Raw genomic sequence first — 15,315 nt, forward strand, 5'->3', positions numbered from 1 at the left:
TTTCCAAAAACTGTCATTTCCAAGGCATATTTACTATCTGGTTATCTGTAAATGACCCTTTGTTGTTATTGTTGCTGTTGAGCTGCTAAGTCATATCTGACTCTTTTGTGACCCCATGGACTATGGCTTACCAGGCTCCTCTGTCCATGGGGTTTCCCAGGCAAGTGGGTTTTCATTTTCTTCTCCAGGGGATCTTCTTGACAGGCAAATTCTTTACCAGATTGAGGGGGGACCTAAATACCACTGACCAGGAATATTTTGTGGGCTCTAATTCTTGAACACTGTGCTTATAACCCTTGCTGTCATACTGGTGGTAGCATGCTAATTCTGACTTATTTTCTTCCCATGCTGAAATTCCTTGAGGTCAGAGGTGATTTCTTTGGAGGTTCCTCCTAAACAATGGTGGTGGTGGTGTAGTCCCTAAGTCGTGTCTGACTCATTGCGACCCCATGGACAGTAGCTCACCAGGATCCCCTGTCCATGGGATTCTCTAGGTATGAATACTGGAATGCGTTGCCATTTCCTTCTCCAGGGGGTCTTCCCAACCCAGAGATCGAACCCTCAATCTCCTGCATTCGCAGGCAGATTCTTTACTGACTGAATCACCAAGGAAGCCCTTCAGAGGCTCCTGCATAACAATAGTCATTGGCATTTAATCTGTAGACTTCCTTCCTGTAAGTGCTGTTTATGCTTTCTTCACACAGGTGACAGTCCAGTGGATGACAAAAGTATGGCGGGTCTCGATGATTCAAAGGCTAGTGTGGAAATAAAGAGCGAGGAGCAGAAACCAACTAAAGAAGCCACAGAAGTGTCGGAATGGAACAAAAATAGCAGTAAGGATATGAAAATCTCCGACACACTGCAAGATCAGTTAAGTGAACAGCAGAAAAGGCAACCACTCTCTGTCTCAGACCGCCACGTTTACAAGTATCGCTGTAACCATTGTAGCTTGGCTTTTAAGACTATGCAGAAGCTTCAGATACATTCCCAGTATCATGCGATTCGGGCCGCCACTATGTGTAACCTGTGCCAGCGTAGTTTCCGTACATTCCAGGCTTTAAAAAAACACTTGGAAGCAGGCCACCCCGAACTGAGTGAAGCCGAACTTCAACAGCTGTATGCCTCCTTGCCCGTGAATGGGGAACTATGGGCAGAGAGTGAACCTATGGCCCAGGAGGAGCATGCCCTAGAGCAGGAGATGGAGAGAGAGTATGAGGTGGACCATGAAGGGAAGGCAAGTCCTGTAGGGAGTGACAGTAGTTCTATTCCAGATGACATGGGCTCTGAACCAAAGCGGACCTTACCTTTTAGAAAAGGGCCAAATTTTACGATGGAAAAATTCCTCGATCCATCTCGCCCATATAAGTGTACCGTGTGTAAAGAGTCGTTCACCCAGAAGAACATTCTCCTGGTCCATTATAACTCAGTATCTCACCTGCACAAGTTGAAAAAGGTTTTGCAGGAAGCCTCCAGCCCTGTCCCTCAAGAAACCAACAACAGCCCAGATAACAAACCCTACAAGTGCAGCATCTGCAACGTTGCGTATAGCCAAAGCTCGACCTTGGAAATCCACATGAGGTCTGTGCTCCACCAGACAAAGGCAAGGGCAGCGAAGCTAGAGCCCAGCGGTGGTCATGCACCTGGCGGGCATGGAGTGGCAGCCAGTGTTAACAGTCCCAGCCAAGGGATGTTAGATTCCATTAGTTTAGCAGCAGTAGGCAGCAAAGATACCCACTTAGATGCCAAAGAATTAAATAAAAAGCAAACTCCAGAATTGATCTCTGCTCAACCTACACATCACCCACCGCAGTCACCAGCACAGATTCAGATGCAGCTGCAGCACGAATTGCAACAGCAGGCGGCCTTCTTTCAGCCTCAGTTTCTCAACCCTGCCTTTTTGCCCCATTTTCCTATGACCCCAGAAGCTCTGCTGCAGTTTCAGCAGCCTCAGTTTCTCTTTCCCTTCTACATCCCTGGGACGGAGTTCAGCTTGGGGCCAGATCTGGGCTTGCCAGTAGGCTCTGCCGCCTTTGGCATGCCGGGCATGACGGGAATGGCTGGGTCCCTGCTTGAAGATTTGAAGCAGCAGATACAAAGCCAACATCACGTTGGCCAAACTCAACTCCAGATTCTCCAGCAGCAAGCACAACAGTATCAGGCCACACAGCCCCACCTGCCATCTCAAAAGCCGCAGCCACAGCCGCAACAGCAACAACAACAGCAGCAGCAGCAGCAGCAGCAGGCCAGCAAGTTATTGAAACAAGAGCAAACCACCGTGGCCAGTGCCGATTGCCCCATCGTGAAGGACGTACCCTCTTACAAGGAGGCAGAAGAGATGGCCGAGAAGCAAGACAAGCCAAAGCAAGAATGTGTAAGTGAAGGCGAAGGGCTCAAAGAAAGCAAAGACCTCGGAAAGAAGCTGAAGTCCTCGGAACCATCCATCCCGCCGCCCCGCATCGCTTCAGGGGCCCGAGGAAACGCAGCCAAAGCCTTACTGGAAAACTTTGGTTTTGAACTGGTCATTCAGTACAACGAGAACAGGCAGAAGGTACAGAAGAAGGGCAAGAGTGGGGAAGGCGAAAGCACGGAGAAGCTGGAATGCGGGACGTGTGGGAAGTTGTTCTCCAATGTTCTCATTCTAAAGAGTCACCAGGAGCATGTCCACGGCCAGTTTTTTCCATACGGAGCGCTGGAAAAATTTGCCCGTCAGTACAGGGAGGCCTATGACAAGCTTTATCCCATTTCTCCATCTTCTCCGGAAACGCCACCTCCCCCACCTCCACCGCCTCCCTTGCCTCCCGCTCCTCCACAGCCTCCTTCTCTGGGGCCAGTGAAACTGCCCAGCGCGGTCTCCACCCCACTGCAGGCCCCCGCGCCCCCGCCCCCTCCTCCACCTCCCCCGCCCCCACCCCCTTCTGCACCCCCGCAGGTCCAGCTGCCAGTATCCCTGGATCTTCCCCTCTTTCCGTCCATCATGATGCAGTCGGTGCAACATCCCGCCCTCCCGCCCCAGCTCGCCCTGCAGCTGCCTCCAATGGACACACTCTCGGCGGACCTCACCCAGCTCTGCCAGCAGCAGCTTGGCTTGGATCCCAACTTCCTGAGGCACTCGCAGTTCAAACGCCCGAGGACGAGAATTACGGACGACCAACTGAAAATCCTGAGGGCTTACTTCGACATCAACAATTCTCCGAGTGAAGAACAGATCCAGGAAATGGCAGAGAAGTCTGGCCTCTCCCAGAAGGTTATCAAGCACTGGTTTCGAAACACGCTTTTTAAAGAGCGGCAGAGAAATAAGGATTCGCCCTACAACTTCAGTAACCCTCCCATAACGGTTTTGGAAGATATCAGAATGGACCCCCAGCCCTCCTCCCTAGAACACTACAAATCAGACACATCCTTCAGTAAAAGGTCTTCCAGGACCAGGTTTACTGACTACCAGCTTCGGGTTCTTCAAGACTTTTTTGACACCAACGCTTACCCAAAAGATGATGAAATTGAACAACTTTCCACCGTTCTCAATCTCCCCACCCGAGTTATTGTGGTCTGGTTCCAGAATGCTCGGCAGAAGGCGCGGAAGAGTTATGAGAATCAAACAGAGACAAAAGACAACGAAAAAAGAGAACTCACAAATGAGCGGTACATCCGAACCAGCAACATGCAATACCAATGTAAAAAGTGCAGTGTGGTTTTCCCCAGGATCTTCGACTTGATCACGCATCAGAAAAAGCAGTGTTACAAGGATGAAGACGATGACGCCCAAGATGAGAGCCAAACTGAAGACTCCATGGACGCCACAGATCAGGTGGTGTATAAGCATTGTTCAGTGCCTGGCCAGACCGAAGCAGCCAAAACCGCTCCTGCCCCTGCTGGGGGCTCTGCTTCTGGGACCAGCACCCCCCTGATCCCATCTCCCAAACCGGAACCGGAAAAGACGTCTCCAAAGCCCGAGTGTCCTACAGAAAAGCCAAAGCCGGGTGACCCCTCGCCCCACCCTCAAGGCACCAAACCAGCCCTGCCGTCAGCATCTTCTTCCTCGGACCCACCACCGCCACCGCCGGCCTCGGCCGCTCAGCCCCAGCCACCCAAACCGCCCCAACTCCTGGGACGACCTCCCTCGGCTTCTCAGACCCCCGTCCCTTCCAGTCCCCTGCAGATTTCCATGACTTCTCTCCAGAACAGTCTACCTCCACAGTTACTTCAGTACCAATGTGATCAGTGTACAGTTGCCTTCCCTACCTTGGAACTCTGGCAGGAGCATCAGCACATGCACTTCCTGGCTGCTCAGAACCAATTCCTTCACTCCCCGTTCCTGGAACGGCCCATGGACATGCCCTACATGATATTCGACCCTAACAATTCCCTGATGACTGGACAGCTGCTCGGTGGTCCTCTCACACAGATGCCCCCACAGACAGCTTCCTCCCACCCCACAGCCCCGGCCACCGTGGCCGCTTCCCTTAAGAGGAAGCTGGATGAGAAGGAGGAGAACTGCAGTGAGAAGGAAGGCGGGAACAGTGGGGAGGACCAACACCGCGATAAGCGCCTGAGGACCACCATCACTCCGGAGCAACTGGAAATTCTCTATGAAAAATACCTACTGGATTCCAACCCCACCCGGAAAATGCTCGATCACATCGCGCGGGAAGTGGGGCTGAAGAAAAGGGTCGTGCAGGTCTGGTTCCAGAATACAAGAGCACGAGAAAGAAAAGGCCAGTTCCGGGCAGTGGGTCCAGCACAATCGCATAAACGCTGTCCTTTCTGCCGAGCCCTGTTCAAGGCCAAGTCAGCCTTAGAAAGCCACATTCGCTCCCGGCACTGGAACGAAGGCAAGCAGGCAGGTTACAGCTTGCCACCAAGCCCTTTAATATCCACCGAAGATGGTGGAGATAGCCCGCAGAAATACATTTATTTTGATTATCCATCTTTGCCATTAACGAAAATCGATCTCTCGAGTGAGAATGAGTTGGCTTCTACAGTGTCGACACCTGTTAGCAAGACGGCAGAACTGTCACCGAAGAATCTGTTAAGCCCTTCTTCTTTCAAAGCGGAATGTTCTGAGGATGTAGAGAATTTAAACGCCCCTCCTGCTGAGGCTGGGTATGATCAAAATAAAACTGATTTTGATGAGACTTCGTCCATTAATACAGCGATCAGTGACGCCACCACCGGAGACGAGGGAAACGCAGAAATGGAAAGCACCACCGGGAGTTCCGGAGAGGTGAAGCCAGCTTTGTCTCCTAAAGAGGGGAAAACTCTCGACGCTTTGCCAAAAACAGCGACCACCCCCACCACAGAGGTCTGTGATGAGAAGTTTCTCTTCTCGCTCACAAGTCCCTCGATACCTTTCAGTGATAAAGATGGTGACCACGACCAAAGCTTTTATATCACGGATGACCCCGATGACAATGCCGACCGCAGTGAAACATCTAGCATAGCTGACCCCAGTTCACCAAATCCATTCGGCTCCAGCAATCCTTTCAAATCCAAAAGTAACGACCGACCAGGTCACAAGCGTTTCAGAACCCAGATGAGCAATCTCCAACTCAAGGTTCTCAAGGCTTGCTTCAGTGACTACCGAACTCCAACCATGCAAGAATGTGAGATGCTAGGGAATGAGATTGGTCTGCCCAAACGTGTGGTCCAGGTGTGGTTCCAGAATGCAAGGGCAAAGGAAAAGAAATTTAAAATTAACATAGGGAAGCCTTTCATGATCAATCAAAGTGGAACGGAAGGCGCCAAACCAGAGTGTACCCTCTGTGGGGTGAAGTACTCTGCCCGCTTGTCCATCAGAGATCATATTTTCTCCAAACAACACATTTCCAAAGTGAGGGAGACTGTTGGGAGTCAGCTTGATCGGGAGAAAGATTACTTGGCTCCCACGACCGTTAGACAGCTGATGGCTCAGCAAGAACTTGACCGTATAAAGAAAGCTTCAGACGTGCTGGGATTAGCAGTACAGCAGCCAAGCATGATGGACAGCAGCTCCCTCCATGGCATCAGTCTGCCCGCAGCCTACCCAGGACTCCCGGGCCTCCCCCCCGTCCTTCTCCCTGGAATGAACGGTCCATCCTCCTTGCCTGGATTTCCACAAAATTCAAACAGTAAGTCATGTCAAGGAGAGTCAGTCTAATGAATTAAGTGATATTAGGCAGCCAATGACATGTAACCAAGAATAGGGGTATATCGGATCTCTTAATTTCAGTAAGTGAAACCATTAAGTTATTTGAAATATATAGTTCAGTAGCTATAGGTAATAAACAGGCAGTAAACCACCCCAAACGTGCAGAAAAGGGTAGATTAGCATCTCATAAATATATTATTTATATCATATCTCAGAAACATTCCTTTTTTATACTCATTTCAAAATTAATTTCAAATGGCATTTCAGTGAAGACACGTGACATGAAATTTGTTATACATATTAAGAAAGTAAAGTATTAAAGCATTCGTTGGCATCTTAATTTATGTTTTTCCAAGGGATACTGAATTTTTTTTTTTTTTTTTGCTTTTGTACTCTTTTGGGTTTTTTTCCCCCTTAAATGCCAGGAAGTTCAAAAGCAAAGAGCTTCTAGCCACAGGAATGCCCCTGAATTATACCTAGCAGGTAATAAAACAGATATGTAAAGTTTAATTACTAAAAATTCACTTCTATGATAATTTGTACAATTTTGCTTTTAGTAGCATTCATTTTATTTCTTATTGTTCAAGTATATTTACAACCTTAAAAATACATTAATAATACTCTATATCTTTCTACCACCACCCTTCGCCTAGATTTATAATCAAGACAGAACAAAATGACAACTGTTTGAGGCACTCCTAGATGGTGAATCCAATTCTGTGCTTATCAAGAGAAATGCAGTTTGTATAGTTTAGATTTTGTGAATAAGTATAAGTATCTAGTTATTGAAAAAAACTGAATACAGTTTTATAGGCATTCATGTAGCCACACATATAACAAAAGTGGTACCTGACACAAACTAAGAAGAAAAAAAGATTCTAGTTTCTTTTTAAACTAAGTTTTGTTTTCCAGATTAACAGTATATATTTTTTAATTTTTACAAGGAAATTATGACATTCCAAAGAGACATCTAGAATGAACTAATACATCTGGGAAGTTTCCAAAACATGATAGGAAGGCTCTTTTTTTTTTTCATTTTCCAAATTAGACTTTTTACATAAATTTCAAACCTTTCAATTTCGTCCTTCTCTGATGGCAATTTTCATTTTAATGTGACTTTGGAAAATATTCCCATTTTTAGTTTGGGAGACATAAAAACAGTGGTGTCAGGTGACCTCTTGGCCACTGCTAACTCAGCTGGATCCTTGTCCAGAAAGATTTGTTGGCTTTAGAGAAGCAGAGTGAATCTCCAAATACAAAGAATTCTACCCAGAAAATTTATTCAGTGTCATTTTCTTTAACTATAGCACCAGCTACCTTCCACTGTCCACCTATGTGTAGGGAACGTACTTGGGTTTAATTATCTGAATATTCTTAGGGCCTTAAATATTGGAGCTACAATTATGTATTTTGTCTGTACCTTTCAATTAAGTCAAATATAGTTAAAGAATAATGCAATGGCTAATTGTTTTGCATCTGAATGTATTAGTCTTCTAGTCTCACTTTATATATCACTGTGATTATTAACTAATATCTAGAAAAATGTCTTATGTGGAAAACCTACTATGATCAGTTATGTAAAATAGAGCTTTTCCACATAATGTCTAATGTGGAAAAACTCCATGAACACGTATAAATTTGAAAATTATGTAAAATAGAATAAAATTTGGTATTTACACTGGGCTAAGAACAGTTCAAGTACGTGTGCCTTTAATCTGCAAGTCAGCTTTGATGGATGGTCCTGTGTAGTCACCCTCCTAAGTGGTGATCAGGACATCTTGTTTTTCTCTCCACCGGATCAGAAGGCCTTTGCTTAGACAATGTGTCCTTTACTGACTGCCTTTCCCCTTTGTCACTCTGAAACTAGTACCCAGAGGGCCTGTACAAGAGAAAGCCAGGAAGGAGAGGAGAGAATATGTTTTTGAAATACTTTAAAAACCTAACCTTTCTCCTCATTCTACCACCATAAATATAATTTACATTCTCCTTCTGAAATATGGATTGGCAAAACTGTCAGAGTTGTGGAAAGATGTTAGAGGCAGGCCCTTCTTGATGAGCACTGGTTTTTTATTTTTTTTCTCTCTCTCTTTTTTTAATTATGAAAATATAACACATTTACAAGAGACTTGGAAAATACAGAATAAAGTTATATATAGTTCCACTATACATTACAATTATTTCAAGTAGCTAAACTAAGATTTTTAGTTGATGTTTCAATATCAGACTCTCAAAAATTAATAGACTGAATATACAGAAAAGTAGGAGGATATAGTAGACCTGAAAAGCACCCTGAACCAGTTCAACATAATTAGGATTTATACAATTTTCACACAACAGTAGGATACAAATTCTATTCAAGTTCCCATAGACTATAAACTCGGAGAAGGCAACGGCAACCCGCTCCAGTACTCTTGCCTGGACAATCCCATGGATGGAGGAGCCTAGTAGGCTGCAGTCCATGGGGTCGCTAAGAGTCAGACATGACTAAGCATCTTCATTTTCACTTTTCACTTTCATGCATTGGAGAAGGAAATGGCAACCTGCTCCAGTGTTCTTGCCTGGAAAAGCCCAGGGACAGGGGAGCCTGCTGGGCTGCCATCTATGGGGTCGCACAGAGTCGGACACAACTGAAGTGACTTAGCAGCAGCGGCAGCAGCAGACTGTAAACTAGGAGACACTGGAACATATCCAGGGATATAAAACAAGTACAAAAATTTCATGGTCTAAAGGTATTAAAATCATAGAGTCTGTTCTCTTATCACTGTGGAATTATGTTAGAAGTCAATATAAAAAGATTTGAAAATAACCCACATATTTTCAAGTACAATTTACCAAGGGAAATCTTTGACTTAGCCATTGAAAGTCTCAATAAAGTTACAAGACTCAAAAAACACAGAGGGTGATTGCAGAGACAAAAGCATTTAAATGAGAAATTAATATCAAAGTGGGAAATTAATATCAAAGGTACATTAAAAATACCACGAACTTGGAAATTAAATGTCAACTTTTAAATGATGGGTGATTCTAAGTAGCCATAACAAGGAAAAATTAGAAAATTCAATAAAAATGAAAAGAGAATTTACCAGAATTTGTTACATGCAGCTGAAGTTTTTAAATGCATCATGTACCAAAGGCACCCTGTATCTGCTGTATAATTAAATCATGGACCAAAACAGACAAGAGTGTTATATCGAGAAAAGGTGCATGAACATACCTATTGGAATTTGCAGTCTCTCTTGAATTAGTTGTTTGTTTTGATGGAGTTTAAACATTAGCACAGCACAGTTACCAGCAAGATTCCATCTGAGAGCCTGAATTACCACACTTCCAGCTCACATCTTTTTTAGGTTAATTGATCTGTGATGGGTAATACTGAATATTTTAATTATCTCATGGAGTAGAGCTGTGGCTCTCCATCTTGCTATCAGCATCTTTCTACTGGATTACATTTCATCAAACAAGTATCTCCTATGCTTTGTGGAAGAAATAGGTATACCAGCTAGATGAAATAAAAGAAGAAAATTACTTCATAAGTAGAATATTCCTATATCTCTCACATGCTCTGGGCTCTTCTAACAGTTTATTATCTTTATGAATAAATTTTGATAATATGATGTGTTTACCTTGGGCCCATTTTAAGATTTTGTTCCTAAGAAAATCACTAAAAAGTGATCCATTGAATGAGATCAGCCATAAAATAAGTAATAAGTCTGATTGCAAAGGCTGCACCCTCAAACTGACTTAATTGAAATGTACATATTCAGTTTTAGCATTTCAGTTCAGTTCAGTCGCTCAGTCATGTCCAACTCTTTGCGACCCCATGAATTGCAGCACGCCAGGCCTCCCTGTCCATCACCAACTCCCAGAATTTACTCAAACTCAGGTCCATCGAGTCAGTGATACCATCCAGCCATCTCATCCTCTGTTGTCTCCTTCTCTTCCTGCCCCCAATCCCTCCCAGCATTAAAGTCTTTTCCAATGAGTCGACTCTTCATATGAGGTGGCCAAAGTACTGGAGTTTCAGCTTTAGCATCATTCCTTCCAAAGAACACCCAGGGCTGATCTCCTTCAGAATGGATGGTTGGATCTCCTTGCAGTCCAAGGGACTCTCAAGAGTCTTCTCCAACACTACAGCATTTATCAACCTCCAGATTCGCAATCAGGTTGATGGAAACAAATAGCCCCAGGTCATTCACCTTAAAATCTAAATAAAGAAACAATCGGCCAACCAGAGGTTTAGAATTTAAAGGCTCAAAATGGACAGAGGAGCCTGGCAAGCTATAGTCCATGGGGTCGCAAAAAGTTGGAGACGGCTGAGTGACTAATATTTAACCTCCAAATTTCCTGGTTTTAAATACCCATTTTGTTCTTTTTTGGATGGAATTCTTATTGTTTTAGCAGCATTAATTCTCATAAAACTTTTTCATCTTAATTTCCAAATTGTTTGGTCTTTCAAGATCACAAGGAAGACCCTTTGAAGAGTAATATCTATCATGTGAGCCTGCTTCCTGAACAGTGACTGAGGCCTGTGTTCAATATCGGGCTTCCCAGGTGGCTCAGTGGTAAAGAATCTGCTTGCCAAGCAGGAGACCTGGGTTTGATCCCTGTGCTGGGAAGATCCACTGGAGGAGGAAATGGCAACCCACTCCAGTATTCTTGCCTGAGAAATCTCATGGACAGAGGGGTCCAGCAGGCTACAGTCCACAAGGTTGCAGAACAGTTAGACATGACTTAGTGACTAAACAAAAACATGTTTAGGATCACTACTTACTTTTACTTCTTTTTTTTAACAAAATGAATTATTTTCTGCTACAAAATTTTTCCACATTTGTCTTTTTCTATCATGATCATATGCAAAAAGGGAAAATGGTAATGGAAAGTCATATGCCTGTACACCTGGAAAAAATTAGAAAACGTTCTCATTTTATCCTTTAGGAGGTTAGCTTCTTTTGGATTTTTCCTCAAGAAGAATAGGAAAATAACTTGATTTTCTATTTTTAATGTATTTACTTTATTGTTTTAAGCAGTGTCTGACTCTTTTTATGTGTCTGATTTTTATATGTTCCATTAGTCTCTGGAAATACTGACTAACCCGGTTCCCTTAAATGGAACTTTAGAACATGCCTTTTGCATTTTTCTCATACCTCAGTGTAATATACTAGCATTTTTGGGGTAAATCTAGATAAGAGTAAGTCTTTAATAATTTTAGGACAATTGTCTTTGGCCCATGTACATCATTAGTGTTATTTTTCACCTCAAGAATAAAGTTTTTCTCTGCGAGACCTAGGTCAAAGCAAATTGGAGGAAAAGCACTAAATCTGTGCTATGTTCATGGGGAGACAGGCATTTTCTTCCAAAAAGCATTACTTTGGGGGCATAGACAGCAGTTTCAGACTTTACTGGAGGCTCAGATGGTAAAGAATCCACCTGCAGTGCAGGAGACCTGGGTTTGATCCTTGGGTCCGGAAGATGCCCAGAGAAGGAAATAGGTACCCACTCCAGTATTCTTGCCTGGAAGATCACATGGACAGAGGAGCCTGGTCAGTTACAGTCCTTGGGGTCACAAAGAGTCAGATACGACTGAGCAACCAATACACTCTAGCAGTTTTGGGAAAACAAAACTAAACCAAATCACAGTAATATGAGATCATCTGTAGGAAAACTTTCATCTCTCAGATAATCGGACCAGAAGTTAGGGAACAGAAAAGAATGTATGTTGTGTAGCTGTTGTTGTTAGTCGCTAAGTTATGTGTGACCCCATGGACTGTAGTCCACCAGGCTTTTCTGTCCATGGGATTTTCCAGGCAACAATACTGGAGTGGGTTGCCTTGTCCTTCACCCGGGAATTCTTCCCAACTCAGGGGTGGAACTTACATCTCCTGCATTAGCAGGAGGACTCTTTCCCGCTGAGCCACCAGGAAAGCCCTATTTACCACCACTGGTGCATCGTGATTGGTGTTCAGTTTTTCTCTTCTAAATCTGGTTTTCATACATCAGTTGACTACTGAATTTTTGATTATGAACATCTACAAGTGTATGTCTTTTAGTAGTAGACCTAATGTACATTATTCATTTTTCTTATCTGTATCTCGTTTACTAAAAATTTTACTTAGCTAGTTGTTTAACTCAGCTTATTCCTCAAGATGTTGAATTTCTAAAAATCCCTGATAGTCTTTGACTATAGTAGTTAAGATTCCTACTGCAGTCTTCTAAAAATTTTCATTACTTTGTTATATGACCTCTAGACAACAATTTGTAGACCCCATCTGATAGGAAAGCCTGAGTCAACAAATATTGATCTACTTGCTTTCTAACTACCACTGCGATTTTTTAAAGTCTTAGTTCCTTAAAATTTCTCTTGTCTTAAATTCTCATGTCAGAGAGATAGGTAAGCCAGCAGTTTCCTTAGATTTAGGAGGGAAAGCACTTAGGCAGTAGGGGGATAATTATTGAGTATGAGGCCAAGATGTTCTTGATCCAAAACTAATATTGGCATTATGAGTAGGCAAAAGAGGCTGGCTACCAACCTATTATCATTCTAACAGTACAAGGAAGGATCTTCTGTCCTCCATAAAGCTTCTTCCACTCAAATCACTCATGTCTGAAACTCTATGAATCAGGGATTAATTCTTCTGAATTAATTTTTTAGCAGAAAGTAATTCATTTTATTAAAAAAAAAAAGTAATAGTAAGTAGTGATCCTAAACATGTTTTTGTTTAATCACTAAGTCATGTCTTACTGTTCTGCAACCTTGTGGACTGTAGCCTGCTGGACCCCTCTGTCCATGAGATTTCTCAGGCAAGAATACTGGAGTGGGTTGCCATTTCCTCCTCCAGTGGATCTTCTCAGCACAGGGATCAAACCCGTGTCTCCCACTTGGCAGGCAGATTCTTTACCACTGAGCTACCTGGGAAGCCCACACAGGCCTCAGTCATTGTTCAGGAAGCAGTGTTCTTGCCTGGAGAATCCCAGGGACGGGGGAGCCTGGTGGGCTGCCATCTATGGGGTCACACAGAGTCGGACACGACTGAAGCGACTTAGCAGCAGTAGCAGCAGCCACTTACCATTGAAGATATTGGAAGACTATTCCCTAAAATGATGGAAATTCCTTAGATACTGTTAATAATACAACTACAGAAATGATTTCAAAGCAGGTCAGAGAAAAATTGGGTGTGATGAGGTTGAAAAGAAGAGCAACCAGTAATAAGCTAGGCTAATTGACAGTAATATGATAATGATTGGGGTCAAGTTGAGAGTGATGTTGAGGACTTGAGAGTATCTTGAATGCTAAGCCTTAGACAAAGTTTCTCAGCTGGGTAAAGGCCAATTAAAAAACTAAAGTTCTTTTTCTAACTAAAGAAATGTGTGTCACTTTTTGTGTCAGTTATTTTCATTTTTTTAACACCCAAATGTTGCATTTAGCATAGAAGACTAGCCAATATTTTAAAAAGAGTTTTCCCCACAGCTACACATTGAAACTTCATTCACCTTCTCCTAGTTATTTCTTCCATCAGCCCATCAGACCTCCATCATGGTCCTTGTCTGGATCATTCGGTAGTGAGCCTTCCTTCATTGAAGAGCAAACCACAACCCAATTAGGCTTCCAGTCTGTTTCTCTTGCAACCAACTAACTGTATTTGCCTCTAAAAAAACAGACTCAGGAAAGGCACAGACTTTACAGTTTCCATTTCTACCTTGAACTGGCTTAGTTTTTCACCCAACTATCCAGAGCCTAAAAATGGCTTTGTGATAGGCTTTTACCAGCCACTACATTAGACTGCATGCTTGAAATCCAGCAAAGATCTCCATTTCAAGTCACACTCTACCTCACATGTGTCTGCCTACTGAGCATTTAGTTCTCCTTCTCTAATGATATGAGAATCATTTATGCCTGCTACAAGTAAACCTGGAAGAAGCATGTTTGGCTGTTGGGGGGTGGGGGTGGGATGGGTGGAGGGGTCAGTGATAAAGCTGTGTGTTAACACATGCAATTCCTATCAAGTACTGTTGGCCAAAGTGTCAGAATAGGGAGTAATGAGTAGCTTACCCTGTACCCTTAACAATGAAATCAGGCCTAACCACGCTCAGTCCTAGTGAAGAAGAGCTCTGATGTCACTGCTAGTTGTTTTTTGGTATCTTCAGCAGGCATTAACTACTGCCTTCTTTATCCGATGCAAAGGTATTTTTCTATCAGAAGTTAGGCAGAAAAAACAAATGAAATTCATTTTTTATTGATAGCTGATTATTTTTAGCGAATGTGGTAATTGTCAGACTGCTCCAGTGAAGGACAAGTGGGTCTACCTTCTCAGAGGTATAGTAAAAATTGGTTAAAATGAAGGAGGGGTCTTGCAAAGTGTATCAGTTAGAAGGACCCAACAATTCACCAGGTTGTCCTTTTTTTTTTTTTTCTTTTTTCCTAGCCCACTGTTGAGCGTTTTGTTTTCTGAGTAAAATCTTGTTCACCTATGTAGAGGGCTTCCCTGGTGGCTCAGACAGTGGTAAAGAATGTGCCTGCAGTGCGGGAGCCCTGGGTTCCATGCCTGGATTGGGAAGATTCTCCTGGAGAAGGGAACGGATACCCACTCCAGTATTCTTGCCTGGAGAATTCCATGGACAGCCATGCTATAGTCCGTGGGGTTGCGAAGAATTGGACATGACTGAGGGACTAACACACACAAGTGTGTAGATTCCATTTCTGAGAGTTAACTGTGGGGGTTTGAAACTAACTAGGGAAAAGGAGAGGAACACAAAAGCTCGGTGCTCTTGACAATTCCTGGTGCGTGTTAATAATGTTTTCGAGGGCTGTCTAGGGATTGAGCATCCGTGTGGCTCTGGGCACTGACAGTGGGCGTCTCTCTGTTATCCTTTTGCAGCGTTAACACCGCCGGGTGCAGGCATGCTTGGGTTTCCTACTTCAGCTACTTCGTCTCCTGCCCTGTCTCTCAGCAGCGCCCCCACCAAACCTCTGCTGCAGACTCCAGCACCTCCGCCACCCCCTCCTCCGCCTCCACCACCACCACCACCCTCTCTGTCAGGACAGCAGACCGAGCCGCAGAACAAAGACTCTGAGAAAAAGCCAACGAAGCCAAACAAGGTCAAAAAAATCAAAGAGGAGGAACTCGAGGCCACAAAACCGGAAAAACACCCCAAAAAAGAGGAAAAAATCTCGTCTGCTCTTTCAGTGTTGGGCA

General features: G+C 43.8%; 1 protein-coding gene across 2 annotated transcripts in view; it reads left to right on the forward strand.

Moving 5' to 3' along the window:
• The window catches only part of ZFHX4 (zinc finger homeobox 4), a 211,665-nt gene that overhangs the window by 192,402 nt on the left and 3,948 nt on the right, over positions 1-15,315 (forward strand). For both annotated transcript variants that reach the window (XM_040261818.1, XM_040261819.1), the window contains exons 10-11: positions 705-6,104; positions 14,998-15,315. The exon at positions 14,998-15,315 is cut by the window's right edge and continues 3,948 nt beyond it. In XM_040261818.1, the coding sequence (XP_040117752.1) occupies positions 705-6,104; positions 14,998-15,315 (5,718 nt within the window). The remainder of the gene's footprint in view (positions 1-704; positions 6,105-14,997) is intronic.

Source organism: Oryx dammah, unplaced genomic scaffold (genome assembly GCF_014754425.2).
Source record: "Oryx dammah isolate SB20612 unplaced genomic scaffold, SCBI_Odam_1.1 HiC_scaffold_19, whole genome shotgun sequence".
Taxonomy (NCBI): Eukaryota; Metazoa; Chordata; class Mammalia; order Artiodactyla; family Bovidae; genus Oryx; species Oryx dammah.